This window comes from Oratosquilla oratoria, chromosome 12, assembly GCF_046742065.1.
Source record: "Oratosquilla oratoria isolate Oo_2021 chromosome 12, ASM4674206v1, whole genome shotgun sequence".
Taxonomy (NCBI): domain Eukaryota; kingdom Metazoa; phylum Arthropoda; class Malacostraca; order Stomatopoda; family Squillidae; genus Oratosquilla; species Oratosquilla oratoria.
In genome coordinates this window covers 57,625,771-57,641,336 of record NC_134788.1, presented here as the reverse complement: position 1 = coordinate 57,641,336, position 15,566 = coordinate 57,625,771, and the positions used below count along the sequence as shown (strand labels likewise).

The 15,566-nt window shown below is 43.4% G+C and overlaps 1 protein-coding gene and 1 long non-coding RNA gene across 2 annotated transcripts in view; both read right to left on the bottom strand.

Moving 5' to 3' along the window:
• Window positions 1-7,537, bottom strand: part of LOC143031838 (uncharacterized) — a 53,481-nt gene extending 45,944 nt beyond the window's left edge. The window contains exon 1 of the long non-coding RNA XR_012967042.1: window positions 7,392-7,537. This is a non-coding gene — a long non-coding RNA (uncharacterized LOC143031838). The remainder of the gene's footprint in view (window positions 1-7,391) is intronic.
• A 4,329-nt stretch (window positions 7,538-11,866) lies between these two features.
• On the bottom strand, window positions 11,867-15,004 carry LOC143030423 (uncharacterized). The gene is made up of 5 exons (XM_076193570.1): window positions 14,948-15,004; window positions 14,464-14,660; window positions 13,446-13,992; window positions 12,649-13,377; window positions 11,867-12,502 (listed from the first exon to the last, which is right to left on the bottom strand). The coding sequence occupies exons 1-5, from the start codon at window positions 15,002-15,004 to the stop codon at window positions 11,867-11,869; spliced, it is 2,166 nt and encodes a 721-aa protein (XP_076049685.1).
• Between the last annotated feature and the right edge of the window lie 562 nt (window positions 15,005-15,566).

The window sequence follows — 15,566 nt, the reverse complement described above, 5'->3', positions numbered from 1 at the left end:
ATGTATGTGTTTGTGCGTATATACATGTGTGTGTATGTGGCATATATGCATATGTGTATGTGGCGTATATACATATGTGTGTGTATGTGGTGTATACACATGTGTGTGTGTATGTGGTGTATACACGTGTGTGTATGTGGCGTATGTATATGTATGTGGCGTATGTATGTGTGTGTGGCGTGTGTGTGTGTGTGTGTGTATGTGTACACGTGCATGCATGTATGTGTCTGTGTTCATATTTGTGTACACGCACGCGCATTCACAACATACACTGGTTGTCTAACACGTATCTACGTGTGTGTGTCTACACGTGTGTAAGCGTGTATATGTCTGTTTTTGATCTCCCAAACTATCACCGCCAGTAACAACAAGAACCTCATAAGAGAAATTAAGACACGACAAGCACAGTCATTATCAGATTTATTAGTTGTGTTCCAAATGAAAGAAACATTACACTTCAACAGGTTAAGGTGGTAAAATTTCACGATAGCACGGCGCAGATGGTGGAAGCGACAAGCTAAAGCTTGTTGGCTACCCCCTTACCACCCCCCACTCCCTCCTGCATCAGTACCCAGAGGTTGACACGTAACCGCAGGCAGCCACCCACGGCTATCCCCTCGCCCCACACCCTTGTTTGAGCAGTTCTCAGTGTACATAATGACCGCATTATATGAGGATCGACTGTATATGGTAAAATAGAAAGCAGTCACCACAAATGTTTGTGATGTTGCTGCATGTGTGCATATGCGTGCCCGACTCGGCGTGAATTTTAAAATGGTTCTCTACATTTGAGATGGTTTTGAAATAAAATCCATGTATGATTGAATCCGTGTTATTCGAATCAGCGTTATTTGGGGGACTCCTGTATATGTACTGAGCCACTAACCACAGGATCCCATTTACTTCCTCTAGGGCACATATTGCTTAATGTATGATCATTAATCCAATATCCTTTTCATTCTCCACTTTAATTTTTCCCTAATAACATGTAATCATATTTGGTCTTATTTCATGCACAAATTTGCACTTACAGTCAACTCCCTGTTAATGCAAGGGTTATGTGAAGAGGGGACGAGGGAGAGAAGGGGTGGCTTTACTAGTAAGTGAAGAGATAAATAAGCATGTAGTGGAATGGAAGGAGGTCTCATCAAGGTTGATGTGGATGAAGGTGAAGCTGGGAAGGGAGACATGGGTTTTTGTAAGTGCGTATGGGCCTGGTAGTGAGAAGAGCGTAGAGGAAAGGGAGGATTTTTGGGTAGATATAAATGAGTGCATAGAGGGATTGGGGAGAAATGTCGATGTATTTGTATTGGGAGACCTTAACCCATTCAACTCCGATGACAAGATTCTTGTCATTTGGTCAAATAAAACAAAAAATCATAAAACACCAAAATGTTTGATCAAACACCAGAAAAGTATGTCGTCAGTCCTCGCTTCGCTCGCGAGCGAAGCGAGGACCGACGTCATACTTTTCTGGTGTTTGATCAAACATTTTGGTGTTTTATGATTTTTTGTTTTATTTGACCAAATGACAAGAATCTTGTCATCGGAGTTTAATGGGTTAATGCTAGGGTAGGAAATGAACTAGAGGTAATGAGTAAAAAAAAATTTCACATCTGAAAGCAATACAGGAGCCCCTCAAATAACGCAGATTCGATTAACACAGATTCAATCATATGCGGATTTTATTTCAAAACCATCTCAAATGTAGAGAAACGTTTTAAAATTCGCACCGAGTCGGGCACGCATATGCACACACACGGCAACATCGCAAACATTTGTGATGACTGCTTTCTATTTTACCATATACGGTCGATCCTCATATAACGCGGTCATTATGTACACTGGGAACTGCTCAAACAAGGGTGTGGGGCGAGGGGATAGCCGTGGGTGGCTGCCTGCGGTTACGTGTCAACCTCTGGGTACTGATGCAGGAGGGAGGGAGGGGAGGAGTAGGGGGGTAGCCAACAAGCTTTAGCTTGTCGCTTCCACCATCTGCGCCGTGCTATCGTGAAATTTTACCACCCTAACCTGTTGAAGTGTAATGTTTCTTTCGTTTGGAACACAACTAATAAGTCTGATAATGACTGTGCTTGTCGTGTCTTAATTTCTCTTATGAGGTTCTTGTTGTTACTGGCAGTGATAGTTTGGGAGATCAAAAACAGACATATACACGCTTACATACGTGTAGACACGCACACGTAGACACGTGTTAGACAACCAGTGTATGTTGTGAATGCGCGTGCGTGTACACACAAATACGAACACAGACACACATACGTACATGCTTACTTGTACATGTGAACACAGACACATATCGCTTGTTTCCGAAAACGTCGTCATAACTCAAAAAAATGAATTTTTGAGTTATCTATACAGACATATTCATCTTCAAACACGGATTTTTGGTAACAGTGTCATATCTGTAGCTCAAAAATTGACCGCTAGGGAGTGCTAAATGTCCCAACGACATAACTTTACATGTTCCAACTTGTTCCAACAAATATTTTAGACTTAGTAAAGATTATGATTGTTTCAACTTCAATAAACTTTAGAGGCGTATTTGATGCTCCAAAAAATGTTCCACCTATGGTGTTTGAGGGCTTTTTATAATATTGAGAGCGTTTTGAAACTTTAAAATGCCTCTCCTGAAAAATTCGATATTTTGAGTTATGACCACGTTTTCGCAAACAAGCGATATATGCATGCACGCACACACATACATATGCCACATACACACACATATACATATGCCACATACACACACACACACACGTGTATATGCCACATACACACACATGTATATATGCCACATACACATATGCATATACACCACATACACAATGTATATATGCACAAACACATACATATGCCACATACATACACCACATACACACACGTACACATACATACGGTTCTTGGTATTTAATATGGAAAGTCAGCATATGCGGATTTGGTCATACACAGTAATTTCAGGAACCTAACCCCCGCGTTATTCGAGGGACTCCTGTACATCAAAATTAGGCTAGAACAACTATTTTACTTCTTGCCTCAATTTCTCTGTTAATCAGAGTAACCAATATAGAATTGATTGGTCTGTAGTTGAGGATAGATGATTTATCCCCATTCTTAAATACGAGAATAATGTTTGCCTACCCCCCTCCCCCCAGAAAATGTAGAAACGAATCCAGTGTCACCCAACTTACCAAATACTTCCGTTAAGTGCTCACATACAGATTGACCTCTCATTAACGGAATAAAAGGGGGGTAACGGTGTCCATTGATGTGAATAATCCGTTGATTTGGAGTGCTAGCCTTACAGTCAATATTCATTTGACGAGCAAATTTATCAGCAGCAGCCATGATCTCAACACCACGCACTTTCATCTTTACCAAACGTTGCTGAACATACCATTTATACACCATGTCATCAAGGTGCTTAATACCACGAATTTGAATTTTCATATGCTTACGAGCATGTTCAACACCTTTCTTGTCCTTACTAGCACAGACATCAAAATGAGTGGCATATTGCTTTAACTTATCCTTCGCTTTACGAATATCACTCACTGTTTGTTTTTTAACTCCAAACTCCTCACACACTGGCCACAGACACACCTGATTCCAACTTCTTAATTAGCTCTAATTTCTTCTTAATATTTAGATTAACATGCTTTGCTTTAGCTTTGGGTGGCAGAGTGATTCCACAGCACTAAACAACAGCACAAAAAACACAGAAAACACTGCTAACACAGCTAATAAACGTCCACACCGATCACGATCTTGTTAACTAGTAAACAAAACAAAGTGTGCGCCATCACACCATCAGCCACTCAGTGGACAAACGCCAAACTAACGGACGCATTCACCCTACCCGCGAAATTTAGACTGTCGGACCAGACCAGCAGATTTTTGACCAGACCAGTGGATTTTGTCTGTTGCATCTGATATCCAGTAATGCAGTATCCGTTAATGAGAGGTCAATTTACATTTCAAATCTACATTTGTTTAACACTTGGAATTCTTCATGTGAAGAACGGGGTTTTGTAGCTTTAAGTGGCTTGCCACTTTACTTTCTCCCATCTAAAATTATCCCTCCTCCCCCCCCAAAAAAAAACATTGTAGGTGGTACATTGATCTATAATTTCTTGATGACAGCTAGATTTTTGAAAAATATAAATTTTGAGTAAGAGAAGCATAAAATACAGTAGACCCTCGTTTTACGCGGATTTTTTATGCGCGGTTTTGAATTTACGCGGATTTTTGGGTTTTTGTATATATATACAGCGGATGAGCAAGTGGAAGATCAGGTGAAGAAGACTGTAGCCTTAGCAAAGGAAGTTGGCGGTGAAGGATTTGCAGATATGGAGGAAGAAGAGGTTCGGGAACTGGTTCGTGGCCATGCAGTTGAGCTGTCTGAGGAGGAACTGGTGGAACTCGTCCAGTCGGCCAGTGAGGAGGAGGAGGAGAAGGGCAATGTTGAAGAAGAAAGCCAGCCACAGGAAGGATTAACTTTGGACTCATTGGCAGCCTTGATACGACAGGCCTCCGCTCTCAAGGCTGCCATTTATGAGACTGACACATCCATGGTGAGGGCAATTGCGGCGCAGAATGGCATCGACAGTGTTATGGCGCCCTACAAAGCCGTTTTGCAGGACATGAAAAAGCGCCGAGTACAATTGCCCATCACCATGTTTTTACAGAAACGTGGTGGTCCAGCTAATTCTGATGCCGAGTCCGACTAGACTGCTACCTAGACTACTACCCCTTCTACATATATTCATTTCATGCACTGTTTTTTCTTGTTCTTTTGTTTGTATTGTATTGTTTTCCTATTTTTCTATTGTATTATTTTGTTCAATATGGCAATTCATTGTGGAAATAAAATTATTAGGGTTCTAATGATTGTTTTGGTATATCTCCTTCAGTGGCGGAATTTTACGCGGATTTTCGTTTTACGCGGGGGTTCCTGGTCCCTAACCCCCGCGTAAAACAACAACACATTAAAAGATGCGGTGTTCTCAACTGATGAAGAGGACACTATACCTAAGTACAGGGTCTAATTATCCTCATTGGGTACCTAATGACCCTTACTTTAGGTAAATATATATATATATATGTATATATATATATAAATTGGTTTAAATGTCAAACTTTACAGAGGATTTTGTAGTGTGTTATTTATGGAACCATGACCTTGGTTCAACTTCAACTGTGGTAGGGTTCAAATTGCCATCCCCTCGACTTTCGCTGCAAGTAATGATCCCCAAACTCACTTGGCCAACAAGCTTCCACATATATAAGGACTTCATGATCACCCTGTTTAAATCCCACATCAGACCACTGTTGGAGTTTGGATCCACTGTATGGAACACTGGATACCTAGGTGACCTTACACTCCTGGAATCTACGCAACGCAGGTGGACTAAACAAATAATTGGAATGGCAGAGCTTAGCTATGCAGACCGTCTGCTAACTTTAGATCTTTATTCAGTCCGTGGCAGATTAATCAGGGCTGATCTCATAAAATGTTGGAAAAATTTTCACAAGCAGTCTTCTATTTCACCCCAAGATCTTTTTTCCTTATCTCCAATAACACACACCAGGGGTCACAGATTTAAGATAACCACACCCCATATATCTCTAGAGTAAAGACGCAGATTTTTTAGTGCTAGATGTATTGACCTCTGGAACTCCCTGTCTGATGATGCTGTTAGCTGTGACTCAATTACATCTTTCAAAAAACACCTGCACATACAGTTGGGCCAAACACTCTTTGAATATGTTGATTAATCATTACCCAGATATTCGTTCCTAGCTGTCTACTTTCTGTGCACATGGCACACAACTCAGCCTTTTACCCTGTACTTTTCTGTTCTGATGTATATTGAACAAGGGCTGGCGTGCCAGCAAGATGTGGGCTATCCCTGTATACCCAAAGCTTATCTCTCTCGAGCAATATGCTGGTCTAGAACGGGGTAGCCAACCAGGTGAGTAAAACATATATATAGATATACACACACATATACAGGTAAAATTTTACTTTCGACCTTTGTTTGAATATAGCAATGCAAAATTTAATAGTAATTTTGTAAATTAAAATGTATCAACGTAATATGCAATTTTGTGTGCGGAAATGAAAATAAAAATACGTTGCTACAACAGATTTCTTAAGTAACGAAGTCGTGTACGACGAATGGTACACCATGTTTGTTGTGGTAGATGCCGACGTCGGAGAAATGAAAGGACGATAAATTTGTCTAAAACTAAACTAACCTGTGTTTAATAAATCATTACCTGCAAATTAGATATCATCCGGCTGGTCCTCGTCGTCGTCGTGAGAGACGTTGGTGGGCTTTTCAACCACTCTCTCAGCTTTTGTATGGCTATATTCCTCCAATGGTCGAAAGTAAAATTTTACCGGTTAGGTTAGTTTAGTTTAGTTTAGTTTACTTTACTTTAGTTTAGACAAATCTATCGTTCTTTCATTTCTCCGACGTCGGAATCTACCATAACAAACATGGCGTACCATTCGTAGTACACAACTTCGTTACTTAATAAATCTGTTTTAGCAACTTTTTTTATTTTCATTTCCGCACACAAAATTGCATATTATGTTCATACATTTTAATTTACAAAATTACTATTTAATTTTATATTGCTATATTCCAACAAAGGTCGAAAGTAAAATTTTACCCATATACATCTTAACCATACCTAACCTATTCTGTTTCTCTTTTATTTATTTTTTTAAGAACAGACTTAAAAAACTTTGAGTGGCATTTATATATTCAATTTCTTGTCATTAATGTGAGTTTTATGGCTTGCCAGTGTACTTTTACCCCTCCAACATCCCCCACCCCAACAAAAATAAATATACACTGTTGGTGGAACTGCAATCTATAATTACTTGATAGCTAGATTTTTTTTGTAAGTAGATATACTGAGCCACTTACCACAGTATCCCATTTGCTTCATTCAGGCCACAAATATAATGCTTACATAATATATAAGCATTAATTCAATATCCTTTTCATTCTCCACTTTATTTTTTTTTTTCCTTCCAAAAAATGCGTACTCATACTTGGTCTTCTTTTGTGCATAACTTTGTACTTGATTTAATTGAACTTCAATCCGTATCTAAAACTGCTATAAAACATCAGGATATAATGTAAAGTACTTCCTAATTCTTAGAAGGTCATCGTAACCGTTACTTACTTGACATGCTTTCAATATTATTAGATATCCCGTCTAAAATTCCCCCGTGCAAAAGTTTGAAGCAATGGGCTTCTTTCTCATTACCGATTACAATTTTTTTTTTTAAGTATCGAAAACCTAAATATTTACTACCATGATGGCCTGTAACTTACATGTATAAAGCAACCACGTACCTTATTGTCGAACTTTACAAATAACTTCAACATACGTGTATGGCCGCCTTCTTTGTTTACACTTTTCGTGATACTTTGAGTCTCACAAATGACCAAAGAATTTAAAATATTTTTGGAACTCTGCAAGATCAGTTATAGAAATAAATTGCTTTTTATTGTTATTCTTACTAAAATGATAACAAAGACACCTTCAAACAGAAGTTTTATGAAGGAGTAACGAAGACAAAATACCAAAGAGAAGATCACAAACATCTCGAAAAAGTAACATCCCCAAAAGCCGGAAGATACTGACGAAAAGAAAAACTTCTCTCACCCAACAACTAATGAAAGCAATAAATGGTAACCGCAAAAGGGCACTTAGTAGAAAAATAGCCACAATTGAAAGGGAAATCAAAACATCACACGAGGAGCAAAGAAACAAAGAAGAAATATAAGCAATAAGCAACATTAAATCCAATCCTAAGTATTTCTTCAGTTACTGCAAAAAATTATCAAAAGCAAAAACCAAAATTGGACCACTCCAATTGGATAATGGTAAAATGTCGTCATGACCCCCAGGAAACCTGCAGTGTCCTAGCGCAACAATACACAACAGTGTTTTCCCAACCAAAAGCAGAAAGTATTGTAAATAACCCACAAGAATTCTTCTCAGTACAAAACAACGAAAACCCACAACTCAATGACATTCATTTCACCAAGACTGATGTGCTGAGGGCAATAAGTGAAATTAGAGTTAACTCAGCTGCTGGCCCAGATGGTGTGCCTGCCATCTTTCTTACAAAATGTAAATAGGCTCTAACATCCCCCCTTCAGAAAATTTGGCGACTGTCCCTCGACACAGGAATGATACCTAACAGACCAAAGGAAGCAATAATATCCCCAATATGTAAGGGAGGAGAAAGAAGTCTGGCCAGAAACTACAGACCAGTTGCACTTACATCACATATCATAAAGATTTTTGAAAAGATATTGAGAAATAACATCATCAAGTACCTGGAAAACCATCAACTATTAAGCAAATCTCAACACGGTTTTCGGAAAGGGAGATCATGTCTTTCTAACTTGTTAATTCACTATGAATGGCTGCTCCAGGGGCTTGCAAGACGAGGAAACGTTGATGTTGTATGCCTCGACTTTGTTAAGGCCTTCGACCGAATTGACCACGGCATTCTATCACATAAACCCAAAGCTGTGGGAATGAAGGGAAAGATTGGGACATGGCTCCACAACTTTGTCAGAACAAGGTCACAGGTGGTAGCTGTCGATGGCCACCAATCAGAAAAGTCAGCAGTTCTCAGTGGTGTACCGCAGGGCTCTGTGCTGGGCCCGCTACTTTTCTTGGTCCTAATGAACGACATAGGCCAAGCCGTTGACAGCTCATTCCTGTCCTCCTTTGCGGATGACACCACCCTCAGCCATAGAATCAGCCATGAGGCCGACATCCAGGAATTGCAGGACAACCTGGACAAAATCTCAGAATGGGCTGAACTTAACAACATGCATTTCAATGAGCAGAAGTTTGAAATACTAAGGTGTGGCCCAAATTCTGACCTAAAAAGTTCCACCGCACTCCATACCAAAGGAGGCATAAATATATCCTCGAGTCCGGTTGTAAGGTGCCTTGGAATTCACCTCAATGAAGAGGCTACCTACAGAAACCACATCTTCAAAACGACTAGTAAAGCCAGACAAATGGCTGGATGGGTACTAAGGACCTTCAAATCAAGAGACGAACAACTAATGTTATCACTCTGGAAGTCACTTATACAACCAGTGCTCGATTACTGTAGCCAACTATGGTCACCACACAAAAGGGCAGAAATACAGGAACTAGAGTCTGTCCAAAGGCATTTCACAAGGCAAATCAAAGGCATGCAGGGCCTCAATTATTGGGACCGCCTGAAAAAACTAGGCCTATACTCTCAACAAAGCAGAAGAGAGAGACACCGGGCCATATATATGTGGAAAATTCTGGAGAAACAGGTACCCGACCCTACTACATTGTCTCTACTAGAAACACACAATAGTAGAAATGGTCGCAAGTGTAAAAAGAAAATACTGCCTACATCTGCCCCAGACAGAATCAGGACCCTATTGGCCTCCAGCTTCACATACAATGGCCCCAGAATCTTCAATAGCCTACCAAAACATATAAAAGAGATAAAGAACTGCCCAGTCACAAACTTTAAACAACATCTAGATAAATATCTGAAATCACTGGCAGACGAGCCTCCCGTACCTGGATACACAGCCCATTGCAGGGCAGCCTCAAATTCCATTCCTGACCAAATCAGTCTACAAAAAGAAGATTCCCGGACTGGAAGTAGCGGTGGACCACCACAGCTATGAGGAAGACCCTCTGAATTATACTAAGTAAACTAAGTAACGTCAATCAATCTATCAAACAGTTCAGCCATCCTGAGTCAACAGCTGAACAATTACAGGCCTCCTCCATAGCGTTCCAAGATTCACGCGACCGCGCCGACCTCTGCCACGTCACTCCTGCAAATTTCTCAATCTCGTCTCTTCCATCTCGCGGCGTCCACTCCGTACCACACTTGCTCCATCGCTCATCAGTCGTTCGCACTAACTTACCTACCCAATTCCACTTCCTCTCTTTTATCGCCTCTACAATATATTTCACTCTAGTCTGCTCTCTCTTTCGGTCTCTCAGGGTTATTCCCATCATTGATCTGAATTGAATTTGAATTGTAATACGTCTTTTTATTTCATTATCATGATCTTTTGTCACTTTCACCATCTGGCTTAAATTGTTATACTCTTCGACTTCTTTAAGACTCACCATCGATTATAACCTCTTTACTTTGAACTTTTGTGTTGAACATTACTCCTCCTCGTCGTTTCCTTCACTCACCACACGCCGAACATCCAAGATATGCCGCGGCACTCTCTCGACAGAGACGTTGTTCCGTGAATGGGACCTTTCGCAGTCAGGCTCGTAGATGCCTATTAGCGCTAGAATTTTCAATTGTCTCGGATTTCACGAGGCAAAGGGGTAACTTAGCTAATTTGGAAACCGATATTTAAAAAAAATACGATATAAATTGCTGCCTAAGTGTATTTAAAATTAAAAACATGACTCTTAATGTTATAATTTTTACTTACCTGTGTGTGATAAGGCTTTGTTAATTTAATTAGAAGATAAAACTAAAAATAGGTAATTATTTTTACTGAAGTAAGTATGAGCAATAAAAAATAAGAGGATGTTGATTTCAGTTTGTGCATTTTATCTGAGAGTGTTGGAAAATAATGGATATCACTGTCACGTCCTATATATGAAGATAATCAGTGAGATGAAATATAACAACAGTGGTGGCGGACGTACGAGGCGAGTTACGTTTGTGTAAAGAATAGCCTCTTAGATCTGCTGGGAGCTATTTTCAAACAAATATGACTAATTGTATGTGTGCCGTGGCAGACTGCACGTCAGATTCAAGAAAAAATAAGAGAAAGACAATACTTAATCGTACCGGAAAATCGTAATCCTACCGTCTTCGATGCAAAATTATATTTTCTATACATTACATGGATTTGCCTATTGCTTGGTGCATTCAAATGAAAGTATATATCAGTAAACGTCCATTGAAGTCGGTAGAAAATGACAAATTGCTTAGCTTGATACAATTATAGGCTGTTTTATGAATATCATCTGTAATTATGAATAGAGGCTCAAACAATGCTATATGCCTTTTGCAATCATGAAATTAATTGACTTAAATTTCAGACACAATAATGTACAACGACACACCTCTGTAAGCTTATAAAACTTGCCCGAAAAAGTATTTATTTTCCGGCAAGAATTACAAGATCTGGCGGTATCTGGTATCAAATCGCTCACTGCGAAAGGTCCCATTCACCTCGGCCACTATCCCTTTCGTCCACTGTGACGTGCACTTCCTGTCCTTTGGCCTCACCCATGCCTCCTCCCGCGCCTGCACTGAGGTCGGGTCTTCTTCAGTAGTCCCGGCCCCCGACTGGGGATGCCCACAGTCGTATCTAAACACGGCTCTTTGTGGAACAGAGCCGTCATCTTGGCCTGACCTGGGGGACATGTTATACAAAAAAAAAAAAAAAAAAAAAAAAAACTGCCTCCGTCGATAATATTCGCCCCTTCTCGGCGATGTACTTAATCGTACGATGGTGTCGTTCAGCTATACAATTTCCGCTTGGTCGGTAAGCTGACCGGAAGAAGCGTCTTGTGTCCCACTTGTCCAACATGCCTTTCAGCGCCTCCGACCAAAACGCCGTGCCATTGTCCATCAGGACTTCATCCACTGGGCCCCGTTCCAGAAATAGCTCATCTATCACCCCTGCAATCTCTTTTCCAGTCTCCTCCTTCAGTTCTCGCCAGACAGCGAACCGTCTCGGCCCGCAGTCGACCATCGACAGGTACCTGGCACCCTGATAGTGGGTTACATCAACCGCCATCCAGCCGCCCCCAGTTTCCTCCCACACTATGTTCCCCCCGCCAAGTGCGGTCTGGGGGCGGGGTCTATGGACTGACATCGGGCGCACGCTCTCACCGTCTGCCGTACTTCTTCCCTCGATATATTCGAGTCAACCTTCCTTGCCAAGAACAATGACCTATCGGCTCCAAGGTGATGAGTCTCGTGCAACTCTTTGGCACGAAGGGGGGACCCTGCGGCGCACACTTCAAGCTTCTCCTTGTCATGTTCTTCCTTCACGTTCAGCCAGTTCTTCTTCACTCTGGTTAGCGCGTCCGCTTTGTTCATCTCCGACGGCACCTCGCTCACCCTCATCTTCATGCTGAACTCGTCGATGAGCTCCCTCAGGATCCCAAGACGGCGCTTCACAAGGGCCCCCTTCGTGCGTACTCTCTTCTCAGCCGTAAACACTGAGTTCATCCACCCCGCTACAGTGGCTGGGTCAGTTCTGATTTCGACCTCACGCATCCCCCTTTTCAGTGCCAAATTGACTCCTTTTATGACCGTGTCCAACTCTGATACGTTGATATGATGGTAGTCGTCCTTTTTTCGGTGCCACGCTCCATCTTCGACTACCACGCCCCCTATCTTTAAGACGGCGCCGGTCGCTATGCTGCTCGCGTCGCACCACACTACGCCTCGGCTCTACTGGGGAGCGTTCCACTGTCCCCTCACCGGATCACATGGTGCATCGCCCGTTGTACGACGTCACGTATCATGGTTAGTGTGTTCTCATCCATCTTCTCTCCCCAATCCTTTGTCCCCGACCGCCTCTTAATGCAGCTGCACACCATACGGAGCCAACCGGCGATCGGGTAGTGGCCCACTAATTTGCCACAAAGGGAGAAGAGCTCTCGTTTGCTCATTTCATCCGTAACCTTCGGGATCTCGTTGCCTCTCCTGAACATCAGATTTCCGGTCCCGTCCCTTTCCAGACGCAGTCCCAACACTGCTCCTTCCAACGTTTCCGGCTCCTTCGCCATTAATCCGTACCGAGCCAAATGTTCTACTACTCTCGACGCTGATACCACGCTATCATCCACCAGTATGTCGAGGTACGAGTCGGTGCCCTTCTTCATCGTTTCAGTCTTCTCCAGCACTGTTTTCAGGATTCTCGTCATGATCCTCGGGGCTGAGCTAAGCCCAAACCTCAGTCTGGTTAAGCAGTAAGTTCTCCCTTTGTATTTTACTAGCTGGTACTTCCATAGCTTCTTCGCCACGTGAATTTGCAGGTAAGCTACCGACAAGTCTACAATCGCGGACGCCCCCCTCATTCGGTGCCACGTGCTTAGGGTCTCGCTGCACACATGTACAAATTCGTCGCCAGTATGACACCTCACAAACTGGTTCAGTTCTCGGAAATCCAACACCAGTCGTACTCTGCTCTTGGTTGGCTGTGCCACTGCTATCAAGGGCAGGATTCCACCCTCCACCAATTCCTTCCAGGGACTCAAGATTCCCTCCTCAATCCAGCGCTCCACTTCAAGGTCAAAGTTTTCCCTCACCCCCTCTCTCAGGGTCTGTGTGTAGCAATCGACTTCGTTTTTCAAAAAGGGCAAGCCTTCTTTCGGGTACCACTCTACTGTACTTCCCACTTGTGGCCATCAAATTCCGCCAGGAAGTCTTCGTCCTCAATCGTGCACGGCGCCGCCCTCTCGACAGGGTCGAGCTTCGGGGCGGCACCGCCTTCCGGGGCCCCCATTGCCATTCCAACGTTCACACCCGGTCTCAGTCGGGTCCTCGTTCTCCCTTCCGAGGCGTGTATCATTCCAATCCTCACTCGTCCGCCGATACACGTGACTTCTCCAAGCTGGGTAATTCCACCCATTCCCAGCACCACGTCTATTCCCTCTGGAACCGTTCTGATGACGAGCACTTTTAGTCGTATCGGGATACTCTCTACTATAATTTCAATTTCCTGGTCGTCTTCGCACTTTGTCTCCCTCCCGTCGACTGTCATCAGGGCCACATCTCCCCGTCTGAACTCTTGAACTACGTCGGTCCTCACGATCGTGGTTGAACATTCACGCTCGGCATACGGCTGAACAGTGTCCTTACATTTCCTCGGCGGCCCCTTGCGTAGCGGCCGCCGGTTTTCCGTTTCCCTGATTGCAGTGTCGAGCCATATGTCCTGGCTGATTGCATGCGTAACAGACGAGCTCTACCTCTGTACAGTCCCTCGTGAGGTGACCTAGTCGCCGACACTCGTGACAATGGACCCAAGACTGCCCCCGCCATCCGCTGAAGTCACTCCTGGGCTCACCTGTTTTCCTTTCTCTCGTTGCTGCCTCCTCCAAAGGCCCGCTGCCCTTTGTCCCTGCCCGCGTTCCTTCTCCCGCTGCGGCCTGTGTCCTTTTCCGCAGCCTTTCTCTAGCCACGGCTCCCACCGGCCCTCCATCCTTAACCCTAGTCAGGAGCCTGGCGCGGGCTATCAGTTCGCCTTTGCCGCATTATTCATTTCCTACAGTCCAACCGATATGCGATCCGGAAATCCATTCACGAAAACCATTCTCACTATCGTTTCCAAGCCGTTGCCCTCGAGAGTAGCCAGGCCCGCTAATCATCTGATTTCGTTGGCGAACACATCGGCCTGTTCACCTGCCCACCGCATTCGCTGCAGCTGACAGAACGCATCAAAAGGGCTCTCACCGAAAGCCTCCTTTAACCTTTCCCTCACCTTTTCTGCATCCGTTCGATCACTGGTCACCATTTCCAGGTAGATGGCTAACGCGTCATTCTCCAAATTTAGAGCAATATAACTTGCCACGTCCGTTACTCCCGTTAGCTTCGCGACCAACTCCGCCTTTGTAAGTCATACGGCGATATCTTCATTGCCGTCAAACGGCCTTAGGGTAATACTGTTCATCTTGAATGGCGCCTCGGTGCTCATGGGTGCGGTCATCTCCGTGGCGTCTAGATAGCTTGTGGTACTTGTTTTTCCGTCGAGAATTCTGTTCCTGTGGTTGCTTCTGGGTCAGTCCTTAATCCTCCTTGGAATACACACAACACAGCCCCTAAGCTAATTTCCCTATCTCCTAACTTCTAATGCTAACCCTCCCTTCTTTGTGGGTTTCCCTCCCTTACACTCACATTCATACCTCCACACACCCGCGGTCCTTGCTCAGTACTACGGACCCACGCCGACATTACACCCTCTGGGGTTACCGACCCGCATGCCCTTTTGCCTCCCTCCCACCCCCATCGGGGGTGCCCGTCCCCGTTCGCGCTACATTCACACCACATAAACTTTTTTCTAAAATCCTTGCGATCTGTTCGCTTGTACCTTGCTTGTGTAGCGAGTTTAGTATTGCTATTCGTTCTACAATGCCAAAAACCTTCTCGTAATCTACACAAGCTAAACAGAGAGGTATGCTGTATTCTGTCGTTTTCTCGATTAGTTGGTTCATCGCCGGCAAATGGTCTAGAGTTGGATATCCACTCCTAAAGCCTACCTGTTCTCTCGGTTGATTTCCATCTAAAACCTGACTTAGTCTATTTGTAAGGATTTTGGAGAATACTTTATATACATTTGATAGCAAGCTAATCGGTCGATAGTTACTAAGATCCTTCAGGTCTCTCTTTTTATGAAGCAAAATCACTATGGCATTGCACCACGATTCAGGAACACTTTCTTGACGTAAGCACAGGGAGTACAACTGAGCTAACATAATATGAGCAGAGGAGGGGGGTGGGGGGGGTGCCTGAGCAC